Consider the following 26,047-nt stretch of genomic DNA (forward strand, 5'->3'; position numbering starts at 1 on the left):
GTTGGTTAAGTGTCTGCCTTCAGCTCAGGTCATGATCCCAGGGTAATGGGATCCATTCCCATGTCAGGATCTGTGATCAGTGGGAAGTCGCCCTCTCCCTCTGTGCCTCCTCCGGCTTGTACTCTCTCATGCTCTCTCTCTCAAAAAAAAAAAAAAAAAAAAATCTGAAAGAAATCATTAAAAAATGAGAATAAATAAAGTCTTTAAGCTGAAGGAAAGGGAAAGCACAAATTCAAAATTATGAATGAGCTTTCACTGTTTATTCACTAGTCCCACAAATATTTATGGGACAGGCATTATGCCAGATACTAGTGATAAATCCAGAGTTCCTTCAAAGAAATAAAACACGATGGGGCAGATATATGAGAAATGAGGCCATCCCAGTACTGGATAACACATGTTACAGTAACATTGGTACACTAAATCATTTAATCCAGTCCCAGAAAGTTGGGGAAGACTTCCTGGAGGAGGAGGAAAATCGTGATCAAATCGTGAGCAGTACGTACCAACTTTCTTTCTTTTTTTTTTTTTTAAGATTTTATTTATTTATTTGAGAGAGAGAGAGAGAGAGTGAGAGAGCACAATCAGGGGGAGTGGCAGAGGGAGAAGCAGGCTCCCCTCTGGGCAGGGAGCCTGATGTGGGGCTAGATCCCAGGATTCTGGGATCACGACTGGAGCCAAAGGCAGACGTTTAACCAACTGAGCCACGCAGGCACCCCACCAAACAACTTTCAGTAGAGAGGCTGATTAATTGTACTGGAAGGAAAAGGAAGGTTTCACTGAGGCCAAGATGGACTGAATCTCACAGTGTTTCTTTTCTAACCAACAAAGAGGCCACAAATTCATAGTCTAATTCCTTGGCAACTTTGAAAAATAAAAGGTCTGTTAGCCCTATTAAGAACATACAGTATTTGGGACACCTGGGTGGCTCAGTCGGTTAAGTGTCTGACTCTTCAGCCCAGGTCTTGATCTCAGGGTTGTGAGTTTAAGCCCTGTGTTGGGCTCCATGCTGGGTGTGGAGCCTACTTAAGGAAGAAAAAAAAAAAAAAGAATTTATGGTATTTGATTTCTTTTCAGTAGCTAAATATTCTCTTTTTTCCAGTGTTGCAGTGTTGTAGCCATGAAGACTCTCCACACACAAGGGGATCTGATCTGTGTGGATGCTTAAAGTTTGACATGTGACGTTACACATGGTACAGGTTTGTTTAGTAATTGCCTCTTTAGATGGTTTCTCCCTAAGAACCTGAACTGGTTATCTTTTTTTATTTTTTACATTACTAATTAAATCAATCCCATAACATTAGAAATCTTTCCCAGAAATGACGTCTTGCTAAAAATTGCCTGAGGGGACTGACCCTTTGACTTCACCTTCCACCTGACAAGTTCTCGTTAGCTGGAGAGAGCTTTGTCCGCAAGCTCAGACAACAAAAGGAGACTGAGACAAGCTGGGAGGTCCGAAAAGCCACGGATACTAGACGCCTAGAGAAGGTTCGGAGAAGCAGGGGGATTAGGCATTTCACTTCGGTACAGCACTTTATCAAGACTGTATCGAAAGAGGTACATTTCTTTAGCACACGGTTTCTTGAGGCCGTGGTAAGAATTCCCAGTGAGTTCACTTAAAAGAACAAAACAAAATAAAACAAAACAAAAAGGAGCTTATATATGTTTGCCTACTTGCCACGCCCACCCATCCGCCTCTCAAATCCTCAGCTGAAAAGTGCACCGCCCCTGTAGCGGCTGAACGTAACAGGTAAGCCCGCCCATCCCTTCTCCGGAGAAGTACATCCGGGACTCTGAGGGGCGTGACTGGGAGGCGGGGTCTAGAAGCAAAGTCCCGGCTCCGCCCACCCGGGGGCCCCCACGGCCAGGCAAGCCAGCCGCGCCCGCCAGAGGTCGCCGGCTCAGCAAACAGGTTTCTTACTTGGCGTGTGTCTGTCCAGTCGGGCTCCTAGTTCTCGCGAGAGAAAGCGCAGAGCCTGCCGGGAGGGATGCGCTGCAGGCCGTGGTTTGCCCAAAATGGCAGCCTTGGAGGAAGGATTCACGTTGTCTGCGGTACCCTTGGGTGCCGGGCCTCACGGACTCCTAGGCGTGGAGCAGAGCGACAAAACAGACCAGTTTCTAGTAACAGACGGCGGCAGGACCGTCATCCTCTATAAGGTGAGGGTGCTATGATCGGAGAGCCCCCGCTGAGGGCTCGCCCCTTTCTGAGCACGGAGCGAGAGCTGCAGGTTTCTCACAGCTTCAGAAAGAGATCGTCGAGCGGCTTATTGGAGAGCTGTCTTGGCCTCTCCGGGACGCTGAATGGGGTCTAGAATAGGACTTGGTTGTTTTTCTGGAGAGAGGCATATTTCCGACTTACAGGCGGCGGAGCGTCTGAGTGCACGTGGGCTAGACTCAGAACGGAAAGGAAAACCTGTGCTTTCGCTTCGCATCTCCCGGAGATGGCCCTAAGATCCCCTCCCGGGGTTTCTGTTACCCCAGCTCCCCGCAGAAGGATTGAAGGAGATTGAGCGGGAGAGAATGACTGGCAGCGTGGGAACAGTGGTTTAACTTTGTGCCCACTTTTACCCTCTCTTTGGTGAAAGAAGTTTTGCGGATTGTTTTGTTTGTTTGATTTCTTGATGGGAATCTTTATTTCGAGTGAGCTGTGTATTGCCAACTAACTACACGCTGTAAATCCTGGAGTTGAGCCCTGGGCAGGCTCTATAGGTCCCACCCCCTTTTTATCCAAACTCTTGACTCAACACTCCTAAGCAGTTTTGTTTTTAGCGGCCTCGTAGAAAGTAATTATTTTTATCTGGACTGCTGAACCTAGTTTCCTGTGTTTTTAAGAAGCTAGCTATCTACTTTGAAGTTTTGGGAACAGGTTGCTAACATTCCCTATAATGTTTGCTGGTCTTGACTCTTTCTGATGACACCGTTGGTTTTTACCTCCATTGTCAAGTAGACTTAAAATTTTGCAATTTCTGCGTAGAAACACAGTGACTGGAATTGGCATGATCCCACCTCTACCTATTCAGTTTCCTATGCCTCTCTTCAAAGGCACAGTGGAATCCCATTTTTTAAATATACTATTTACTAGAAAGTGTTAATTTACTTTTTAAATATATTTTCCTATTTTTTAAAGATTTATTTATTTACTTAATTTGAGAGAGAGAGAGGGAGACGTAGACTCCCGCTGCGCAGGAAACCTGATGAGGGGCTCATCCCAGGACCCCGAGATCATGACCCCAGCCAAAGGCTGATGCTTAACCAATTGAGCCACCCAGGCACCCCATGTTTTTTATATTTTTAATTGTAATAAAATACACACAACATACAATTTACTATGTCAATGATTTTTGAGTGTACCGTACAGGTTATTAAGTATGTTTATGTTGTGCAGCCCTCACCACCATCCATGTCCCAAACTCTTCTCATCTTGCAAAACGGAAACCCTCTACCATTAAGCAGTAACTCCCCATTCCCCCAGTGGCTGACAACCACCATTCTGCTTTCTGTCTTACGTGGAATCATACAATGTTTATCTTTTTATGACTACTTACTCTTTTAATTTAGGAAATTTATTAAATGTTATTTTAATTCTTTCTTTGTCTTGATTGTAAATTTAATTGCTTTTAATGTGTCTGAAATTGACCTTTTGAATATTGTATGTTACCTTGATTTTACAAGGTTTCTGATCAGAAACCCTTGGGAAGCTGGTCAGTGAAACAAGGTCAAGTTATAACATGTCCAGCTGTGTGTAACTTTCAAACTGGAGAGTACATCGTTGTACATGATAATAAGGTGAGTTTTAAAACGTTTTATATAATTATACAACAAATCAAATGTTCATTTATTAACCATTTGTGTTAGATGTAGTGGAAATTGGAATGCTTTTTTAACTTGTATGTGTTAATTTAAGGTTTTGAGAATATGGAGTAATGAAGATGTAAACCTCGATAAAGTATTTAAAGCTACAGTAAGTCTTTGGATTTTTTTTCTTTCCTTTTTTTTTTTTTTTTTTTAAGATTTTTATTTATTTGAGAGAGAGAAAGAAAGCACAAGCGGGGAAAGGGAGAAGCAGGCTCTTAGCTGAGCAGGGATCTGATGTGGGGCTCAATCCCAGGACCCCAGGATCATGACCTGAGCTGAAGGCAGACACTTAACCAACTGAACCACCCAGGCTCACACATTAGTCTTTGAATTTTCTAATGTGTCTGTTAGCTTATTGGTGAGATAGAATAATTTGTAATGTAGTATTTTGTTTACTTTAATACATCTGTGAAAGTGAGCATAAAAGTTATATCAGCTTTTCATTCTAGTTATGGTATATCTTGGAACACATCTTAGTTCATGAGTTAGTATGTTAGAAAATAGAAACTTTATTATTACATGAGATTAAGGATTTAAATAATTCCTGAATGATATGTTTGCAGTTTTTTCCCACAAGTTTAGATGTTTATGGTGAGAATTTCACTGTGCCCTCGCTTAAAATAGGTAGAACAGAGCCTGCTAATTTTATACATTATGTATTTTAAGAGTGCACAGAATGCAGTAAGAAAGAACTTTGAGTAACTGTGCCTTTTCTACTAATGACCTAAAGTGTGTGTGTGTGTGTGTTTTTAAAGATTTATTTATTTATTATTATAGAGAGAGCATACGCAAGTGGTTGGGGGGATGGTGCAAGGGAGAGGGGAGAGAGAATCTCAAGCAGATTCCCCTCTTGAGTGGGGAGCTGGATGCGGGACTCGATCTCACAACCCTGAGATCATGACCGGAGCCAAAATCAAGACTCATAAGCTTAACAGACTGAGCCGCCCAGGCACCCCTGACCCAAAGTGTGTTAATTGACTTTTCTTACTTATAAATGAGCATCTCAACCTAGGGTAACCTTGAAAGTTCCTTCCAGTTCTAAATGTCTAACTAAATATAATTGGCATATTTAGAAGTGGCACATAATAGAACTGATTGAGATATAATGACAGTTATCACTTGGACCCTTAAAACTTCTAGCTAGCTAACTGTGCTGTCTCCTGGCCCTAGTCTTTTTATTTACCTTGCAGTAACACGATCCTTAATTTTATAGTGGGGTTACCTTCTTTTCTTGGGCTTACAGGCTGTAGTTATAATTATGGCGTCAGTCTATCTAGCACCAGAACTGCTTAAAGCTGCATTAGTGGGTTCCTTTATACCTCTCCCCACTTGCAGGATGTGGAGAGCCAGGGCGTACCTAACCTCCAGTACTCCCAACGGAAGGATAAACCAAAAATGCATAAAAATGATGACGTAAGGGTGGCTCAGTCAGTTAAGTATCTGACTCTTGATTTAGGCTCATGTCATGATTTCGGGGTCGTGGGATCAAGCCCACATTGGGCTCTGCGCTTAGCACGGAGCCGTCCAGCACAGAGCCGGCTTGAGATTTTCTCTCCCTCTCCCTCTGCCCCTCCCCCTGCTCACCTATGCGCTCTCTAAATAAATAAAGTCTTCCAATAAATAAATGAATAAAATCTTTAAAAAAGTGATGATGTAAGGGGAGAGCAGGAGACAGGGTAGACAGAATAGGAGCAAAAGGCTTCTGTATGTATTTTATGTTGTACATTTGACTTTGGAACCATATAAAGCTGAGTCAAAATGAAAACAAATCAGTTCTTCAAAAATAAGCTTTCTATCAATGTCCTTATTCTCTTAGGTAGCACTTGTTTTAGAATAAAAACTAATGTATTCTTATATTCTTCTAGTTGTCAGCTGAGATATATAGGATACATTCAATACAAGGGACAGAACCCTTAGTGCTCTTCAAGGAAGGGGCTGTTCGTGGTTTAGAGGCCTTGCTTGCAGAGCCCCAGCAGAAAATTGAAACTGTTATCTCTGATGAAGAAGTGATTAAGTAAGTTCCAGTACTTGTAAGTGAATTTTTTCCATGATAAAAATGTACTGTGCAGGTTTTTTATAACATTCTTTGCCTTGTTCAAAAGTATTTTGGTTATAAATGTAATAAAAGCTTAATTAAAAACGATTTATATGCCGTTAACCAAATTAGCATCCTCCAAAAGCCTCTAGAGTGATAGGTGATTGGGGAAACTGTAGGGTCATAAGAGTCCTGTTTAATGACAGAAGACTCGATAGTGAGTTATTTGAAGATGAAATGGGTAATGCCATGAGACCAAAATCTCTGTTTCTGTTACATTGCCCTGACTGCCAAGGTCAGCACCCTTACCCCTGAGGACAAGTACAGTTTCTTGTTAGTGACATCATGATAGTGTTTTGAGCACCCTGCTTTCCCAGAGTCTGGAATAAAACTGGGAAAGTGACTCACTCAAATGATAGAAGGAAATTTCATGATTTCACATTTCTCCAATCCCCATTATTTTATCACATTTCCTGTTTAGTTAACTTGCTGCATCTCCTGGTCCACCTGATGCAAGCTAAATTTCTAAAAGTCAAGGGGAAGGCTTGTGCTTAGTGAACATTGTGGACAATGACCAGGTGTATCTTGGACTGCCCTGTTGAATGTCTCTAATGCGTGAGCACCTGTGTTTGGAGGAAATCTTTAGGAAAAAGGGATATAGGTAGAGGATCTGAGTTCTAATGGCCACTTTGCCAGAATCTGGCTATGTAGCCTTGGTTGAAGCCCTTACCCTCCCTGTGCCTCATAGCCCTCTGTCATTTAAAGAAGGCAAGTGAGATTCTGATGTTTTCCTCAGAGCACTAGTCCCAAAAGTGACTGAAAGGGGGGAGGGGAGGAGTCAAATAAGTTGAATAACACTGCATACTGTCACACACCCACCCCTTTGGAACTTTACAGTTCACGTGGTCTTTAAAGCTCTGGGAAGTTCAGCAACTTGCATTTAATCCAGAAATGCATTTGACAGAGAAATGCCTGGTAATTCTCTGTGATGTGTATTTCAAAACACTGAATTAAGTTCTCTGATGTCTCTCTGACTTTAAAAAATATTTAACAGAAGATATTCTCTGAAATTTAGATTGATAGGTTTCTTTCAGCTGGTGATTTGGCATTTTATAATTTTTCTGCCTATTTTTTTAGGTGGACAAAGATTTTCATGGTATATAAGCATCCTGTTTTAATCTTTATTACTGAAAAAGTAAGTGATATCTTTATTTCCTGGCCTATTTTGTGAGATTGCAAATTCACATATATTACTTTTAAACTAAAATGGGGCTTCAGTATTTCAGAAGATATTTTTTATTGTGTATCTTTTTAAAATTCTAAAAAATCTGCTAGTTACAAAAAAATATTTTTTAGAACATTTTTACTTTGAACAAGAGGGTTTTAAGCACTCATTAAAGTAATTAGAAGAGAGCAATAACTGGCTTTAACATTTAAATATAGTTGGTTGAAATGGGAATATTTTTAAAATAAAATAACCTTTTTATGTGCAGCATGGAGATTACTTTGCTTACATACAAATGTTCAACTCACGTACCTTAAGCAAATACACGCTCGTACTTGGACAAGAAGAAAAATCTGTTATACAGGGTTTCAGTGCATCCGTGGATCGGAAATTCATCTCTTTGATGACATTAAGTAAGTATTTTTCTTTAAACTTTCAGAGATTGTAAATAAAGGATGGTGGGTTTTCTGAGTCTTAGGGTTTTTGCAGTTTTCTGTTCTAGCACTTTCCTTCACATGCTTCCTTACAAGCGTTCGTGCCTTCACTTTTTGCACTTTGCCATATCCGGTCATGCATTAAGTCAGTGGTTGTCTGCAGTAACTTTTATGTCTTAGGATTTATCATAAGCAATAAATAATAATATAATACCAATAAAAAAGGAAAAAAATCATCTTTTATCTTTATCATCATAAGGCCAGGTTCTTTGATACTGTAATTAGTAAAGCATAAAATAGCTAAGGGGCCCCTGGGTGGCTCGGTCCGTAAACGTCTGCCTTTGGCTCAGGTCATGATCCTGGGGTCCTGGGATCGAGCCCCGCATCAGGCGCTCTGCTCTGTGGGGAACCTGCTCGGAGAAGGCTCTGCCTCTGCTTGCCACTCTGCTTACTTGTGCTTGCTCTCTCTCTCTCTGTCAAATACATACATAAAATCTTTAAAAATAAATAAAAAATAAAATAAGGTTGGTATCAAGTGACCACTCTGGTTCTCTTTTCTAGCCTTAAGATTTACGGTACCTTTCTTTGAACAGTGGTGGAGGTGGGTGGGTTAAAGAAATCTAACAAAGCATTCGTGGCCTATGCCAGTCAATGTTTTATAGATTTGTTGATCCCTTGTAGATTATCTAATGGTCTAGAGTATAACCCTAATCTTAGGTGACTAGTAAAAAGAAGAATGCCTTTGTGGTGTCCTCTTCATCCTGCCCTTTATGGCTCCTCTCGGAGTTGTCTTGAGAGAATTAAGGGAGGAAAAAGCAAGGACATTATTTTCATGTTAGCACAATTTAAAGATTTTTTTTAATCTTTTTTTTAATTAGTTTCAGAGGTAGAATTAGTGATTCATCAGTTGCATATAACACCCAGTGCTTGTTACATCAGTTGTCCTCCTTAATGCCCATCACCCAGTTATCCTTTCCTCTCACCCCAATTAAAAAATCTGTGAAGTTTTTTAATGTGCAAATGTTTGCAATGGCTATTAAGAAAAATTTCCCATTATTTATCTTATCTAGAAGGTCTTTGGAATCCATTTAATGCCTTTGCTTAGGAGGGACTGGTTTTCTTATAGTCTAATTTGTAAGGTACACTTACTGGTTTGGTTTAGTTTGGTTTTTTAAGTGTCTTCATGCCCAGCATGGGGCTTGAACTCAGAACCCTGAGATTAAGAGTTGCATACCCTACCGATTGAGCCAGCCAGGTGCCCCAGATATACTTATTGTTAAATGAAAGTTTATGAGTTAAGTTTGAGCTTACTGAATGAACACTGAAATGAGGGAGTCTGAACCAAAGGGTTATAAAATCTTATAACATAGCTAGAACCACAATAAAATTGCCAAAATTCAATTGACATGCCAAAAAACAGCAATTTCATACGGTTTTCAGTGTGATATATATTAACGAGAAATGTCACGTATAGACCAGAAGGCTAATTAGTTTCGAATTTGAGGTGCAGCCTTTTAGTGACTAGATTGTCTGTATTCCTGCAGTTTCCTCTCATATTTTAAGTTATTATAAGTATTTAACTGTTGTGACATTTCTTACTGAGAGTTTTATTACTAGTATTCCTCCCTCAAGTTTAGGTTTGTAGTACAATTTAAGGGAAAGCATAGAGTGATGTGATTATTAAATTTGTTTATTTTTTAATTGTCTCCTGTATCAAATTGATATGTCTTGAAAGCATCCTAGGCCTTTAACTGTAATAGATACAGAACTGTCCTTTAGCTGATAATGAATAACAAATATTTGTTTCCAGCAGGTTCTGATGGATGTATATATGAAACCTTGATACCAATACATCCACGTGAACCGGAAAAAAGTCAGAGGGTGGTTAGATCACTGTTGCTCAAGACCGTGGTGTCTGGTAATGCTCGAAGTGGTGTTGCACTCACCGTCCTGGATCACGATCACATAGCGGTTCTAGGACCACCGCTGCCAGCTTCCAAGGGTGACTGAAATCTGAGCAATTAAGAAGTCCTTTGGATTTTTCCTTCAAAGTGTACCTTTTGGTCTTCCTTTTCTTTTTTATTTATTACCACCCTTTCATTTTCTTTAGCGTCGTACTCAAATTATTTTTGTAGCTTCCTAACTCTCCTTGAATAGATCTTTGATTTCATCTTACATTAGATAATTTTTTTTAGTTTATTTTATTTATTGTATTTTAATTAATTAATTTGTTTACTTTTACTTACCTCTACACCCAGCACTCATACTCACGACCCTGAGATCAGGGGTCACATGCTGTACTGACTGAGCCAGCCAGACATCCCATCTTTCTAAAACATTTCCTTGTATCACTACCTTGCTCATGACTAATGTCTTAAAGGAATAAAAACTGCAGATATCTGTGCGAGCCCATAGGCATTTGATCATTGGAAAGCCCTGCAGTAAATTCAAATTCATCGCCTTGTGACATTTCAGCAGAATGGCAGTCCACTGGGCTCGGACAACTTGAAGCTAGTATGCTTCTCCATCTCTGACTTCACAGCATCATTCTCATTTTCACCTCACCGTGCCCCCAGACACCCCTCCACACATACACAGACTTGTTGTCTATCACCAAGAATACATTTGTTCCTGGCTAGTGCGACTTTGGGGTCTTTCAGGCAACGTTATAAAACTCAGAATCTTTTGTCTGGTATTCAGGTCTCTCCACATTCTAGACCCCGTTCACTTTTTCCAATCTCTTTTCCCAATTTCAGAGCAAGAGTCCTTTGGTTTATTGAGTCCATTCTCCCTGCTGACTGCGTACTTAATCTGCCCATCCTCATCTGTGTTCCTTGTTCTCATATTTCTCCCTCTTATTAAGATTGGGGTGACTAGTTAACAGCATAGCTATCCTGTGCTGGGCGTTTCGTGTATATTATCTCGTTTGTATCATTTAATTTTTCAAGAACACTAGGAGAGAAAATAGTAATAACACTCCTGTTTCACAAATTAGCAAACAGGTATGGGAGAACTAAGTAGAATGACTGTTTACTTAGGCCGCAGACCTTACTGTTCTTAAGTCTTGGTGCTTCGTCACTTTTCCATGCTGTGCTGCTCCTCTCTCCCGTACCATCATCATCCCTCTTTTTGGTTCCTGCTCTAATCCCCAAAGCCCGGTAACTACTGTTAGAGCTTCCTTTGTCTCTGGAGTGTTTTCAGGTATATATGAGCAAATATTACTGCTTATTCTTTCCTCTTCTTTTTATATGAATGGTAGCATACCGTTCACACTTGTGTGCCTTATTTACTCACCTGAGAGATCGTAGAGCCCTTTCCATATCAACAGTTATTACTAATTTTTATTATTGTTATTATTAACACCTTATTTTTTAGAGCAGTTTAAGGTTCGCAGCAAAATTGAGGGGAAGATATATAGATATCCCATATGCCTCCTGCCCCCACACATGTCCACTTCTTGTCATATGATCTCATTTCCTTGAGTTTCTGTGGCATTCACTGTCTTCATTGCTCCTTTTATACCTAAAAGCAAGATGTATGTGTTTAACTGTGACTCTCCCTAGTCTCACCACTTACTTCCCCACCGCCCTCAGTGTCACAGATTGTACGTGGCACAACATCTGAATTTGTCTCATTTTACAGAATGCCTCTCCATATGGAACACAAAATTTCAAACGCTACAGACTTCTAGAGAGCTACCACAGGGGACCAGCGGTCAAGTAAGTTTTTGTTTTTGAGGATTTTCAAATTTAGTTACTTTTGTGCATGATAAATATAGTATAAAGGAAGAGACCCCAGATTTAAATAATTTGGCAGGTTTTGATTAAAATAAATTGAGGGGCGCCTGGGTGGCTCAGTCATTAAGCGTCTGCCTTCAGCTCAGGGCGTGATCCCGGCGTTCTGAGATCGAGCCCCACATCAGGCTCCTCTGCTGGAAGCCTGCTTCTTTCGCTTCCACTCCCCCTGCTTGTGTTCCCCCTCTCACTGGCTGTCTTTCTCTCTGTCAAATAAATAAATAAAATCTTTTTAAAAAAATAAATAAATAAATTGAGAAATATTTTTTACCTGCAAGATGATATTTAATTTGGTTATTGTTTCAATTTTTGTTAAGTTTGTCACTTTAAATTATAGGCAATTTTAGATCAAGGGAGAACAAGAAATAAATAAAACATAGCTGCTCTTTGATGTTTTTACTTTTGTATTTCTTGATAAGTATTTTTCTTTTATTATTTTTTAAAGTATTCTCTACATCCAACGTGGGGCTTGAACTCATAACCTTGTGACCAAGAGTCACAGGCTCTACTGACTAAGCCAGCCAGGAGCCCCTTCTTACTTTTGTGTTTTGAACCTTGCGCCAGGGCTATTACTTTTCCTAATAAATTAGTCTTTTAGGTTATATAGTAAACATTATTGTGGAGTTACATAAGAATTATTATCTTTTTAAGATTCGTTTATGTATTTATTTGAGACAGAGAGAGAGAGAGGAGAGCAGCTGTGAGCAGGGGGAGGGGCAGAGGGAAAGGAGAGAGAGAAAATCAAGTAGACTTCTCGATGGGGCTCCATCCCAGGACCCTGAGATGATGACCTGAGCTGAGATCAAGAGTCGGATGCTTAGCTGACTGAGCCACTCAGGCGCCCCTTACATAAGAATTATTGAAGAGTTAAAATTTTAGCCAGCCAGACCAAACTTCCTGAGGCAGGGGTCCTTTTCTGTTTTGTTACCCATTTCATCTTCAATGTCTATCAGAGGTGCTCACTAAGGACTGGTTCAGTGAATGTTCATATATAAATAAAATGTAATCAAGATAATACGATATTAAGATAATTGTGATTAGAGCATAAGGAGACTAGATTTCACAGAATACAGTATAATTTTAATTTATATTTAAACAAATAATAACAAAATTAACTACTCACAATTCTATCAGTCTAACAAACTTAGTTTGATTTCCATGTTCCTTTAAGCTTTTTGTTCATATATCTGTCTTACATTTTATTATTTTAAAAATTGGAATGATAAGCTAGAACCGTTAAATTCTGGTTTTTTCCTCTAGCACATCGTTAACAGAGTGCCCTGTTATAGTACCCTTGGTAATTATTACGTTAATAGATGTATAACAGTGGCAATATTACTTTAAAATAATTTATTTTAAATGCATATATTGATCAGATTTTTATGAGTAAAGAGTATCCTTTAAATTATGCTTTATTCACATGTGGGCAAAAATAAAGGCTGTGTAAACCTACCCAATTAATAAGTTGTATATGTGAGATTATTTTGAAAGTTGTTTAACTTTGTTTTGTCATTTTTTGTTATATTAAGATTGCTCATACGGTAAGTTACTGTTATAAATGCAACTCAGATCTTACTTCTGTTTTTTGTAACTTTTTTTGTAGCTCTGGTATTACGGGGAAAATTTATTTATGCTACATGGGAAATTTCTTACTGTGATTCCATACAAGTGTGAAGTATCTTCCTTAGCAGGTGCTCTTGGAAAACTCAAGCATAGTCAGGATCCAGGTAGGAACCTCTGTGTGTGTGTGTGTGTGTGTGTGTGTGTGTGTGTGCGCACGTGCACGCACGTGTTTGTTTAAGTAGCCTCTGTACCTGTTGTGGGGCTCGAATTCATGACCCTGAGATTAAGAGTCGCATGCTCTACTGACTGAGCCAGCCAGGCACCCCAGGACCTTCTGTTTTTTATTAATATAAACCATTGTATTAACTTCTAGTTTGATGTAGATTTCCACAACCATCAGTTTACAGAGCCCGTTTTTGATGTTGAAATTTGCCACTGTTCATTGAAGTGTCCTTGACCCAGGTAGCTACCCTGGGAACAGTCTCCGTTGCAAGTACTGCTTCAGGCTGAAGAGCTACACTGTTCTGACCACCAGTGTTCTGACTTCAGGGACAACGGGAGAGTCCCCCAGACAAAATCATTAATACTTTCCCTCACCCGGGTTTACCAGTGGTCTCATCTGTTGGCTTAATGTTGCTGGGCACACAGCTTTATGCTGTATTGTGACGTACCGATCTGGGGTTCCCAGGGAAATTCAGTGATCTCTAAAGCCTCTCTTAAATTGTGCACAAATGGTCGTTTTTTGTTGTTCTTTGTTTGATTGGTTGGCTAAATACAGTAGGTCAAAAAATTCCAGAAATTGTATACTTTGTGTTTTCTTAGGCATTCAGACTGTGCCTCATTTTGTAAACTGGGAAACATCTCGGGGATATGGACTCGGATCCCAGAACTCAGAGCAGTCGAAGAGAATTGTAAGTTTGGTAGTTGAAATAGAAATGTTAATGCAAATATGAAAGAAAAAAAAAGAAAAAGGTGGAATTATCTTAATGATTCGCATCTGTACAACGCTTATAGCCTTGATCTTTTTTTAAAAAAGATTTTATTTGAGAGAGGGAGCACACGTGTGCACGCAACCAGGGGGAGAGGGAGAGAGAGAAGCAGACTCCCCAATGAGCAGGGAGCCCGATCGGGACTCAATCCCAGGACCCTGAGATTGTGACCTGAGCTGAAGGCAGATGCCCAGTGGACTGAGCCACCCAGGCGCCCCTATAGCTTTGATTTTAATGGCAGAGCAATTGGAATCTTGAACCCAGTAACCTGACATCTTTCATCCAGAAATGACGTGTAGTCTAGTAGTTAATTTTTATGGGCGTGTGTATGTGTAAGACACAGGTGTGAAAATGGACAGTTTGCAATTAGTAGTAATGCCTTCTTGAGTACAGAGATTTTGTGTTTAAGAAACAAAAACATTGGGGGCGCCTGGGTAGCGCAGTCGTTAAGCGTCTGCCTTTGGCTCAGGGCGTGATCCCGGCATTCCGGGATCGAGTCCCACATCGGGCTCCTCCGCTGGGAGCCTGCTTCTTCCTCTTCCACTCCCCTGCTGTATTCCCTCTCTCGCTGGCTGTCTCTCTGTCACATAAATAAATAAAATCTTTAAAAAAAAAAAAAAAGAAACAAAAACATTACAAGTCTTAAAGGTATTTTAGTTGATTAGTTGAGATAAACCCACTTTTCACTATAACAAAATTAAAATATTTTAAAAAGTTTTTGATTAGAGGATAAGTGTGCTGTTCTAGTGTCCTTAGGACACTTTATATTCCTCTAAATGTGTTTGGACCATTGGCATTGTTTTGAGATCCTAATCAATTTACTTAATTCCAGTTAAGGAGAAGAAAAATTGAAGTGAGTGTACAGCCTTCAGCATCCAAACAACTTTTGTCAGCTATAAAGGTAAATATAATATTAAAAATACAAAAAATCATGGGGCGCCTGGGTGGCACAGCGGTTGGGCGTCTGCCTTCGGCTCAGGGCGTGATCCCGGTGTTGTGGGATCGAGCCCCACATCAGGCTCCTCTGCTATGAGCCTGCTTCTTCCTCTCCCACTCCCCCTGCTTGTGTTCCCTCTCTCGCTGGCTGTCTCTGTCTCTGTTGAATAAATAAATAAAATCTTTAAAAAAAAAAAAATACAAAAAATCAACTCAAGTGGTTAAAAGAAATCCCATCTACTTTTCATTCTAATTTTTACGATCTTTTTTTTTATTATATCTGTAACTAACAGTTGTATATGTATTAAGAGCTATCCAGTACTTCGGCTTATTTGGCTCTTACCAAGTATTTTGTGTGGTCAGTGTAATGGTGGTGGTCTCATCACTATCTCTTTCCCCTTTGCATTGACTATATTTGTAACTTAGCCTCTTAAAGAATTTGATTTCTAAACCATGGCATTGTGTTTTGTTTCGTTTTGTGTTTTGTACTTTGTCTTTGTGCAGCGAATTATAGCATCAACTCCCAGTTTCACAGGAATGCATGAATACTGTTAATGATTTAAGAAAATGTTGAGCTAGGAACTCTTAAGTTCAGAGTGACATTAATGTACCAGACCGAACTCTTACTTCTGCCCTTTCAGAAAGATTCAGAAAAACACATCGAAGTAGAACTATGTAAATTTTTGGCTATTAAGCGGACGCCTGACTTTCATACTATTATTGGGGACATAGTATTAGAACTCCTGGGAAGACATAAAGCAGAACCATCATTTTATCCCCGGAACTCTCTGATGCAGCTTATCCAAACACATGTGCTTTCTTACAGGTAAGTGTGTATACCAAACTTGATGCGCGTAACTCTTTTGACCTTGTTTTTATTAATTTTCATCATCTGAAAAAGCTTATACATTTTTTGCAATTGAGATTTTTCTTAATATACAAAAATGATTCATGGTTTTTTGTCTTAGCTTGTGCCCTGGCTTGATGGAGGCTGCCTTAGAAAAGGCAGATGTGCAGATGTTACAGCTCTGTCTACGACAGTTCCCTGACATTCCTGAATCAGTCACCTGCGCTTGCTTAAAAATTTTCTTGAGGTAAGTTAGAAGCTGATGGTGGTTTCTCATTACTGCGTTTTTAATCTTTTGCATTACTTGATTTCTGAAACTTTGAATGCTTACAAAATGAACATTTTTCCAATGAGATCATGCAGTGATAAGAATTCATTTCTTACTTTCAATTTACATGATAGCATTAGTGATGACAGTCTTCAAGAAGCAGAAATCAATATGGAATCAGTTTCTGACTATAGTGATTCTGTGCAAGAGGAGAAAATGGAAGAGCAAACGGAAATTCTTCACAATGGCTTCAATCCTGAAGAAGAAAACTGTGGTAACTGTGATCGGGAGTTAAATGAAAAGCCTCAGGACACAGCAGAGGAGACCACTTCGTGCCCTGTGATACCAAAGAGAGCAGCTCTGCTGTATCCTTTGAAATAGTTTCCCCCGCATTGTTTGTTTTCCCACAGTCAAGTGCCAAGCAGTAAGTAGGGAGTAAATACATCATTTCAGATCCTTTCTTTACTGTTTTTCAATTTTTTTCAGTTTCTGCTGGAAAATGGAGTATAGTCAGTGTTATATGCAAACAAATTACTTAAGCCTGATTTAAGGAGCTTTGTGAAGGCAGAAGCTTTATTGATTCTAAAAATTAGTATTCTGGATAAATACCAGTTACAGGGGTGAAGTATTTCAAGTGACCTCTAGTATTTATGAGAAAGTTCAGTGATAGAGCTCTTTGAGAAAAGTAAAACTTCATATAAATTTAGAAGAGCTATCATTGGGGAAGGGAGTTCATCATAATTTCAGTAGAAAAGGCTTTATTTATTAAAACAGGGTTTTCCTTTATTCCTAAGTAGAAATGCAATTCTTCATTCAGCTTACAGCGAAATGTTTCTTCTGCCTCACTTGAAAGACATCCCGGCACAACATGTCACTGTAAGTGTTCTTAGACATCCTATAGAATTTTCTTTCTTTCTTTCTTTTTCTTCCTTCCTTCCTTCCTTCCTTCCTTCCTTCCTTCCTTCCTTCCTTTTTCTTTCTTTCTTTCTTTCTTTCTTTCTTTCTTTCTTTCTTTCTTTCTTTCTTTCTTTCTTTCTTTTTTCTTTCTAAGATTTTATTTATTTATTTGAAAAAGAGAGAGAGAGAAAGAGCACGAGATGGGGGAGGGTCAGAGGGAGAAGCAGATTCTCCGCTGTGCGGGGAACTTGAAGTGGGGCTCAATCCTGGGACTCCGGAATCGTGACCTGAGCAGAAGGCAGACACTTAACTGACTGAGCCACCCCAGGCACTCCTTATTTCTGGTTTAAATTTTACTGCTTAACTCTAAGCAGCTTTAGGGCATTTGAAAGGTTATCAGGTTCTTTCATGTGAATAAGAGGTTTCCCAGCCCCCGTGCTGAAAAATTGTGCCTAGGAGACAGTGACTTTTGGTTGGCAGATCTTAGCATGTTTCTGGTGCCAAGCCTGAAGGCCAGATTAATCCATTTAAGTTAAAACAAGTGCCTGGCTGGCTCAATCCATAGAGCATGTGATGCTTGATCTCGGGGTTGTGAGTTCGAGCCACATGTTGGGTGTTAGAGATTACTTTTAAAATATATACATACATACATGTTTTGGTGGTTTTTTGTGTTTTTTTTTTTTAAGATTATATTTATTTATTTATTTGACAGAGAGACAGCCAGCGAGAGAGGGAACACAAGCAGGGGGAGTGGGAGAGGAAGAAGCAGGCTCCCAGCCGAGGAGCCTGATGCGGGGCTCGATCCCAGAACGCTGGGATCATGCCCTGAGCCGAAGGCAGACAGACGCTTAACGACTGAGCCACCCAGGCGCCCCTGGTGGTTTTTTTTTTCTTTTAAGTAGAAACTAAAAATTGCTGGTGGATTTTCTCTCTTCTACTTATTATTTACAAACAGAATAAGCTCCCTGTCCACCTCTCCCAAACCAGATGAACTCATTGATGGCAAAGACTGTATCTTATTCATTTTTGTGTCCCCAGATGTCTAACATATTTGTTTGATATATAATTAAATTCAGTAGTATCTTAAAATCTTCAGTCTCTTTATTAGCTTTATATAGAGAGAACATTTTTCTATCAAGGTGTTAAATTGTCCTTTTTCTTCCTACCCAGTTATTTCTCCAGTATTTGTATTTCCTTTATCTGAAGTGTAGTGAAAATGCTACTATGACTCTTCCTGGGCTACACCCTCCAACCCTGAACCAGGTAAGGTAATTGTTTTTTTATTTTTATTTTTTTACTTTTTTACTTTTTGTTTTAATGCAAGTATAGATAACATACAGTATTATATTAGTTTCAGGTATACAGTTTAGTGATTCTGCATCACCCAGTACTCATGATTAGTAAACTCTTATTCCCATTCACCTTTTTACCCCATCCCTCCACCTACCTCCCCTCTGTAATCAACAGTTTGTTCATTCTAGTTAAGAGTCTGTGTTTTGGTTTGTCTCTTTCTTTGTTTGTTTTGTAAATACCATATATGAATAAAATCATATGGTGTTTGTCTTTCTCTGATCGACTTATTTTGCTTAGCATTATATCCTCTAGATCCATCCTTGTTACTGCAAATGGCTGAGTAATATTCCATCGTATATATGTACCACCTCTTCTTTATCCATTTATCTATTGATGGACAGTTGGGGTGCTTTTATAATTTGGCTAACGTAAATAATGCTGCAATAAACATAGGTGTGAGATAATCTTTTTAATTTGATTGGGTACTGGAAAAACTAAAAAAAAGGAAATAAGGTTATATATATAATGTCAGAACTTGGAATTCAGTTACTGATGTCTCTTTGTCTTCTAGTTCATATGAACCTTCTCCCTCACCATATATACAAACCACTGGAGTGAGAGGTGGGGAGGATCTGTCAAGTTGGTAGATAGATTTTGAGTCGTAATTATATACTAAAGAAAAGTACATCTTAGATTCTTTTTTTTTTTTTTTAAGATTTTATTTATTTATTCGACAGAGATAGAGGCAGCCAGCGAGAGAAGGAACACAAGCAGGGGGAGTGGGAGAGGAAGAAGCAGGCTCATAGCGGAGGAGCCTGATGTGGGGCTCGATCCCATAATGCCGGGATCACGCCCTGAGCCGAAGGCAGCCGCTTAACCGCTGTGCCACCCAGGCACCCCTACATCTTAGATTCTTGATTCTTTGGGGCAGCTGGGTGGCTCAGTTGGTTAAGCGTCTGACTCTTGATTTCACCTCAAGTCATGATCTCAGGATTGTGAGATCAAGCCCCACATCAGGCTTTGCACTCAGCACAGAATCTGCTTGAGATTCTCTCTCCCTCTCCTCTTCCTCCCACTCATACATACGCATGTGCACATTCTCTCTTGAAATAAATAAAATCTTAGAAAAAAATTCTTGGTTCTTTATTGTGACCGTTTTCTAGAATTTTCTTAGCTTCTTTGGGAGAGGGTGATAATAAGCGTCCTAATCTCTTGAGAATAAGAGAATAAAGATTAACGAAAAAATGTTTTCAAAGAATCTCCTGGTACTCTTTAAATATAGTATTTAGTTGAGAAGCAGTTTAAAACATTAAAAAGTTTATTGTGGTTAGGAGCACCTGGCTGGCTGGCTCAGTCAGGAGGGCAAGTGATTCTTGATCTCGGGGTTATCATTTGGAGCCCCACTTAAAAAAATTTTTTTTAAAGTTTATTGTGGTCTAAGGATATGTTACCCTAATTAAGTGTTTGAAACACTTAAAATTTTGTTAAGTAGTTAATTTTCATAGTCAAAAATTGCAGCAATACCAAAGGTTGCATCTCCACTCCCATAGTCCCTCTTAGGAATAACCAACATTAAGAGTTTCTTTTGCAGGGTGTGGGTGGCTTAGTTGATTAAGTGTCTGCCTTTGGCTCAGGTCATAATCACAGGGTCCTGGGATTGAGCCCCATGTCAAGAACCCTGTTCAGTGGGGAGTCTGCTTCTCCCTCTCCCTCTGCCCCTCCCCCCACTAATGCTCTTTATCTCTCTCTAGCTTGCTGTCTCTCTCAAATAAATAAATAAAATCTTAAAAAAAAAACAACAGTTTCTTTTGGGATGCCTGGGTGGCTTATTGTGTGAAATACGCGACTCAGATCTTGGGGTTGTGAGTTCGAGCCCCACGTTGAGTGTAGAGATTACTTAAAAATAAAGCCTTTATTTATTTATTTGTTTATTTATTTATTTAAAACCTTTAAAAGAAAAAGTTTCTTTTTTGTTTGGAAATTTTCTTTCTATACCCTAACTTATCTTCCTCTTGTCTTTCTAATACTAATTAGATCATAGTATTCATGCTATTTGAACTTCACTGTTTTCATTCTGTATTCTGTTTTGGACAATTTCTTTCTTTCTTTCTTTTTATTTATTTATTTATTTATTTAAGATTTTATTCATTTATTTGACAGAGAAAGAGAACAAGAGAGGGAACACAAGCAGGGGGAGTGGGAGAGGGAGAAGCAGAGCTCCCGCTGAGCAGGGAGCCCTTTGCGGGCCTTGATCCCAAGAACCCAGAATCATGACCTGAGCCGAAGACAGACGCTTAACAGCTGAGCCACGCAGGTGCCCCAGAACATTTTCTAGAGCAATTTACATCTGCCACCTTCTTCTTCTTTTTTTTTTTTTAAGTAATCTCAGCGCGGGGCTTGAACTCACAACTTAGATCAAGAGTTGCACGCTCTTCCAACTGAGCCAGGCACCTCCTGCCTTGTTCTTCTTAACCACACATACGATTTCATTTTGTGGAGAGTTCAGTGCCCTGTTGATTGGCATTTAAGCTGTTTACAGGTTTTTACTATTGTAAACAAACCTTCAGTGAGCATCTTTATACAGATACTCTTGTGTGGTTATGAGAAAACACCTGTGGGGTTTATTCCCACAAGTGAAATTACTGGAGAAAGGGTACATACATTCTTAGTTTTCTTTTTTCTTCTTATTAAGTAATTTCTACGCCCAATGTGGACCCAGAGATCAAGAGTCTGCTCTTCTTCTTTTTTTTTTTTTTTTTTTTTTAAGATTTTATTTATTTATTTGACAGAGAGAGGGAGATAGCCAGCGAGAGAGGGAACACAAGCAGGGGGAGTGGGAGAGGAAGAAGCAGGCTCCCAGTGGAGGAGCCTGATGTGGGGCTCGATCCCAGAACGCTGGGATCACGCCCTGAGCCGAAGGCAGACGCTTAACGACTGCGCCACCCAGGCGCCCCGAGAGTCTGCTCTTCTGACTGAGCCAGCTAGGTGCTCCACATTTTCAGTTTTGAAAATGCCAGTACCTTTCTGAGGGGTTGTGGCCATCTCTTCTAGCCTATTTATATTCCCTTTCGTGAATTGCCATGTTAGGCTCTTTGTCCGTTTTTTGATTGCATTTTCTGTCTTTTTAATTTTGGCTAATAAAGAATTCTTTGTGTATTAGAAAGTTAGCCTTTTTTTGTGGAGTGTACTGTAAGTACTTTTTTCCTATCACTTTTTACTTTCTTCAGTGTAATTTTTGCCATAGATAAGTTTTAATTTTTAATTTTATTTTACAATTTTAATTATTTTTTTTAAAGATCTTTTTATTTATTAGAGAACATGAGTGGGGAGGTGGGCAGAGGGAGAAGGAGAAGCAGACTCCCCACTGAGCAGGGAGCCTGACATGGGGTTCAGTCCCAGGACACTGAGATCATGACCTGAGCCAAAGGCAGACACTTAACCAACTGAGGCACTCAGGCGCCCCTTTAAATTTTAACTCTTAAAATTATTAAGCTTTTCCTTTTTGGTTTCATTATGTTTATGTCATGCTTAAGGCTCTTCCCACTCTGAGAATATAAAAATAACCACCCTTTCTTTCCCTGGTACATTCATGGTGTCCTTTTCTGTGTTTAATTCCTTGATACATACAAAATTTATTTTGGTGTAAGAAGTTTCTTAGGGATCAGCCTTCCTCTCTCTACCCAGATGGATAATCGGTTAAAGGATAAAAATCCTTAATGCTTTTTCATGACAAGTGATATTTTCATGTTAACTATACCATCTGAAGATATAGAACTATGTAGAATACTTTAGTAAATGTGTAGTAATGTATTTTAGTTTGTGGTAGTTCATCTTTAATACCCTATTTTTAATACCCTATTTTGGGGGACATAGTGTATATTTCAGAGTAGGAGGTGAGCAGGTTGTTTTTTGTAACTGCCAATAATGTTTTTTTTTTTAGATTTTATTTTATTTTTTTTAAAAGATTTTACTTATTTATTTGACAGAGAGAGAGACAGCCAGTGAGAGAGGGAACACAAGCAGGGGGAGTGGGAGAGGAAGAAGCAGGCTCCCAGTGGAGGAGCCTGATGTGGGGCTCGATGCCATAACGCCAGGATCACGCCCTGAGCCGAAGGCAGACGCTTAACGACTGAGCCACCCAGGCACTCCTGAGATTTTATTTTTAAGTAATCTCTACACCCAACATGGGGCTTAAACCCACAACCCTGAGATCAAGATTCCCATGTTCCACCAACTGAGCCAGCCAGGAGCCCCAATTTAAAAAAATTTTTTAAATAAAAAGTACTCATTCTCCTTTGGATTAAATACCACTCTGCTTTCTTTTTACTGATGAATGCTATGAAAAAGATTCAGTTATGCTTGTAAAATAACAAATGTAAATCAAAGAAGAATGTCTTTTATATTGGTTAGAAATTACTCCACTTCTGAACTTAAATGTTTAGATTTTTGTAAACAAAACTAGTTTTTATAACTGATATAATTCTGGACTTTGTAAAATGAATTAACCTAGAATTAAATTTAAAATCTTAACTTTCCTTTTCCTCTTTGTCTTCAGATTATGGATTGGATATGTCTACTTCTGGATGCTAACTTTACTGTTGTGGTAATGATACCAGAAGCAAAAAGGCTACTGTTAAGTCTTTACAAGTTTGTGAAATCCCAGGTGTGTGATTATTTGATATATACTGAGTTTCGTTGGTACCCAAGTATCACTTAAATTATAATTTATTCTTAAAATTTTTATCTTGGAATAGTTATAAGTAGTCATGGAGGATTTGTTCTTGGGGGAGTTAACAGTAAAAGTTACTCTGAAACTTTTTTCTTTAGATATGCATTTGTTCCGAGCTCAACAAGATTGAAGTAAGTTTTCGTGAGCTGCAGAAACTAAATCAAGAAAAGAACAATAGAGAATTATATTCAATTGAAGTGCTGGAACTCTTCTGATATTACCAGTTCTCCTTCATAGACGTTTTATGAAGCTCTTTTATGTGAATTCTTCCTACTCATCCAGGCAAGAGATGTGTTTTGTTTGTGACTGTGTCTCAGTGACGAGAAATGCGTCAGCTGGTACCTGGACCATCACTGGTGCTCCTGGGTTGGACTGTAGGTTTCATGTGAACCTCTTAGTTTATGGACATTGGTGGGGAGAGGTTCTGAAACTTTTTTTAAATATGTAACTGAGCTGATTTTAAGTAAACTTATTTGTGTATTGATAAAAATCTAATTTCTTACCGTGTGTGTTGATTAGTTCTTCATTTAGTTAAAAAAAAAAAAATCACCATTGAAATGGTGATTCTAAGAAGAATGTAGTTTTATCAGAGTCAGAAGCTGTCCCAGCACGTCTGTGCTCACCGGTGACAGAGGAGGTCCATTCCGTCAGGGTGGGGAAGGGTCTTCGTACAGGCATATGCTTCTCTTCTGCCACTTCTGTCCTTTACCTACTTCCACTTACCTGCTTTACATGCTCAGGAGTTGAACAACACCTCTTTCTATTTATTATCTCTCAGAGTATCTTCATGATTAGTTGGTAATTTAGGTTTTTGTACTACTAAATAATAAAAAAAGTCTCCTCTGAAAATAGTTTTATAGGTTGATTGACCATAGAATTTCCCATTTTAACTCTTTGGATTTAGAACAAATGAGGGATTTTATGTAGATGAAATGGGTATTTTGTTCCTTGAAAATGAACTCAAATTTATCTTTATTAAAAATGAAATGATTCTTTCAGGTGATGAATTAAGATCTCTGTAAGTAACTTGAAACATTTCTGAGCTGTGCAAGTCTCTGTTGAATAAATAATTTTGAAACTTGTTTTAATTTGAAGGGTTAGAATATGTTAAAAACAAAAATTCTTGTAAATTCTAGTGCAAAAATGTAAGTTCAGATATGAGCCCAGAGTTACAGATTCCTAATTGCTCATCGTAATTTGCATTAGAGAAAGGCTTCATTGTAGGTCAGGCGTTCTCTGTAAATTTTGGTTACAACTATGGCAATTAACAGACAGCTGCTGCTTCTCAGTCTGCTTAATCTCTCTTTAATCCTGAAAGAAAAGAATCACGAGGGTAACCCCATATATTAACTGTCATGCTCACTCTATATAATAGGACTTCTTGCTCAATTTAAAGTGATACAGTACTTCTCAGCAGGAATAAAAAATGCAGGTTTTCATAGTAGAGTTTCTGTATATGGTCCTTATAAATAAACAAATACTGGTTCTTTACAGTATTTATTGTAAAGTTTAATAATTTGGTTGTAGGGACGCCTGGGTGGCACAGCGGTTAAGCGTCTGCCTTCAGCTCAGGGCGTGATCCCGGCGTTATGGGATCGAGCCCCACATCAGGCTCCTCCACTATGAGCCTGCTTCTTCCTCTCCCACTCCCCCTGCTTGTGGTTCCCTCTCTCACTGGCTGTCTCTATCTCTGTCAAATAAATAAATAAAATCTTTAAAAATAATAATAATTTGGTTGTAAATATTATGGAAACATTGCTGATGTTCAGTATAAGTACAAAATAAGGTTTTGCCTACAGTCTGAGTCACTAAATTTAGAAATAAAGATTTTATAAGGACATATAGAAAACTTTCTTAATTGAAGTACAGTTGACAGTAGACTCTTATAAGCGGAGTCCTTCAAGCCAAGGATTGTGTCTTACCCTTTCTGCACACTAAACACAGGACCACTGGCACATAATTAGCGTTCAGCAAATAGTCTTTGAAGAAATTTATTGAATAAAGGATCTTATCTGTCCAGCTATAGAGTAATAATTCTGAGGGTTTGCAGTAATCTTTCTGGAAAGTAAATCCATCGATGTTCACTATATATAGGCAGTATACATTTTTCCTCTATACTTACTTTTTTTTCTAAGATTTTATTTATTTGAGAGAGGGAGAGCATGGGGACAAAGGGCAGAGGGAGAAGCAGACTCCCCACTGAGCAGGGAGCCCGATGCAGGGCTCGATCCCAGGACCCTAAGATCATGACCTGAGCTGAAGACAGACGCTTAACTGGCTGAGCCACCCAGGTGCCCCTATACTTATTTTTTATAACACCAAATTATATCTCACATTTGTTTCTGATTATATACTACATCTATTAAAATAAGAGTAATTTTTTACACTTAAAATCTCCATCTAGGAGATGATTTCCTGCTGTGAACTTGATGTAATTTGAGGGACGGGTACCTGGGTGGCTCAGTTGGTTGAGCTTCCCATGCTTGATTTCTGCTCAGGTCATGGTCTTGGGGTCATGGATTGAGTCCCACGTTGGTTTCCCTGCTAAGCGTGGAGTCTGCTTTGAGGTTTTCCCTCTCCTTCTGACCCTCCCCCTGCTTGCGCTTTCTCTTTCTCTCTGAATAAATAAATGGAATCTTTAAAAAAAAATTAATGTATTTTGAGGGAAATGTGGACTAACAAGTTATCATTAATACTTGAAATTAGACATTTGTTTGCCTTTTGCTTCTTTTGGTTTCTTTGTAAATATTTGGTGATCGTAACTATGATAGGGTCCGTTCTGGATCATGTATAGAACTCTTTTTTTTTTTTTAAGTTTGTTTATTTATGGAATCTCTACACCCAAAGTGGGGCTCGAACTCACGACCCCAAGATCAAGAGTTACGTGCTCCAGATGCTCCCAGGGTCCTGGGATCAAGTCCCTCATTGTCTCCTTGCTCAGCAGGGAGCCTGCTTCTCCCACGGCCTGCCACTCCCCTGCTTGTGCTCGCTCATTCTTTTTCTCTGACAAATAAAATCTTAAAAAAAAAAGAGTTTACATGCTCTTCTGACTGAGCCAGCCAGGTACCCCTGGATCATGTATAGAACTTTATTATTTTATTTTATTTCTTTTTCATGTATAGAACTTTAAAACAAAGATGGACTTTTTGCCCCAACTGTTTTAAAAATTTTTAGTCCCAAAA

The 26,047-nt window shown here is 39.0% G+C and overlaps 1 protein-coding gene across 2 annotated transcripts; it reads left to right on the forward strand.

Annotated features, from left to right (window-relative positions):
* The first annotated feature begins 1,981 nt into the window (after positions 1-1,981).
* NOL11 (nucleolar protein 11) lies at positions 1,982-23,367 on the forward strand. Of its 2 annotated transcripts, none has more exons than XM_045814220.2 (18): positions 1,982-2,157; positions 3,673-3,786; positions 3,905-3,961; positions 5,721-5,869; positions 7,028-7,085; positions 7,384-7,528; positions 9,360-9,551; positions 11,192-11,268; positions 12,947-13,070; positions 13,729-13,817; positions 14,728-14,796; positions 15,473-15,657; positions 15,800-15,925; positions 16,081-16,311; positions 16,744-16,822; positions 18,014-18,106; positions 22,692-22,799; positions 22,964-23,367. In XM_045814220.2, the coding sequence occupies exons 1-18, from the start codon at positions 2,017-2,019 to the stop codon at positions 23,078-23,080; spliced, it is 2,154 nt and encodes a 717-aa protein (XP_045670176.2). In that variant the 5' UTR covers positions 1,982-2,016; the 3' UTR covers positions 23,081-23,367. The 2 variants fall into 2 exon arrangements, with proteins under 2 accessions (XP_045670176.2, XP_045670177.2); XM_045814221.2 differs by having other exon boundaries at positions 9,363-9,551.
* The last annotated feature ends 2,680 nt before the right edge of the window (positions 23,368-26,047 follow it).

This window comes from Ursus americanus, chromosome 23 (genome assembly GCF_024610735.1).
Source record: "Ursus americanus isolate L20-20 chromosome 23, mUrsAme1.1.p, whole genome shotgun sequence".
Lineage (NCBI taxonomy): Eukaryota > Metazoa > Chordata > Mammalia > Carnivora > Ursidae > Ursus > Ursus americanus.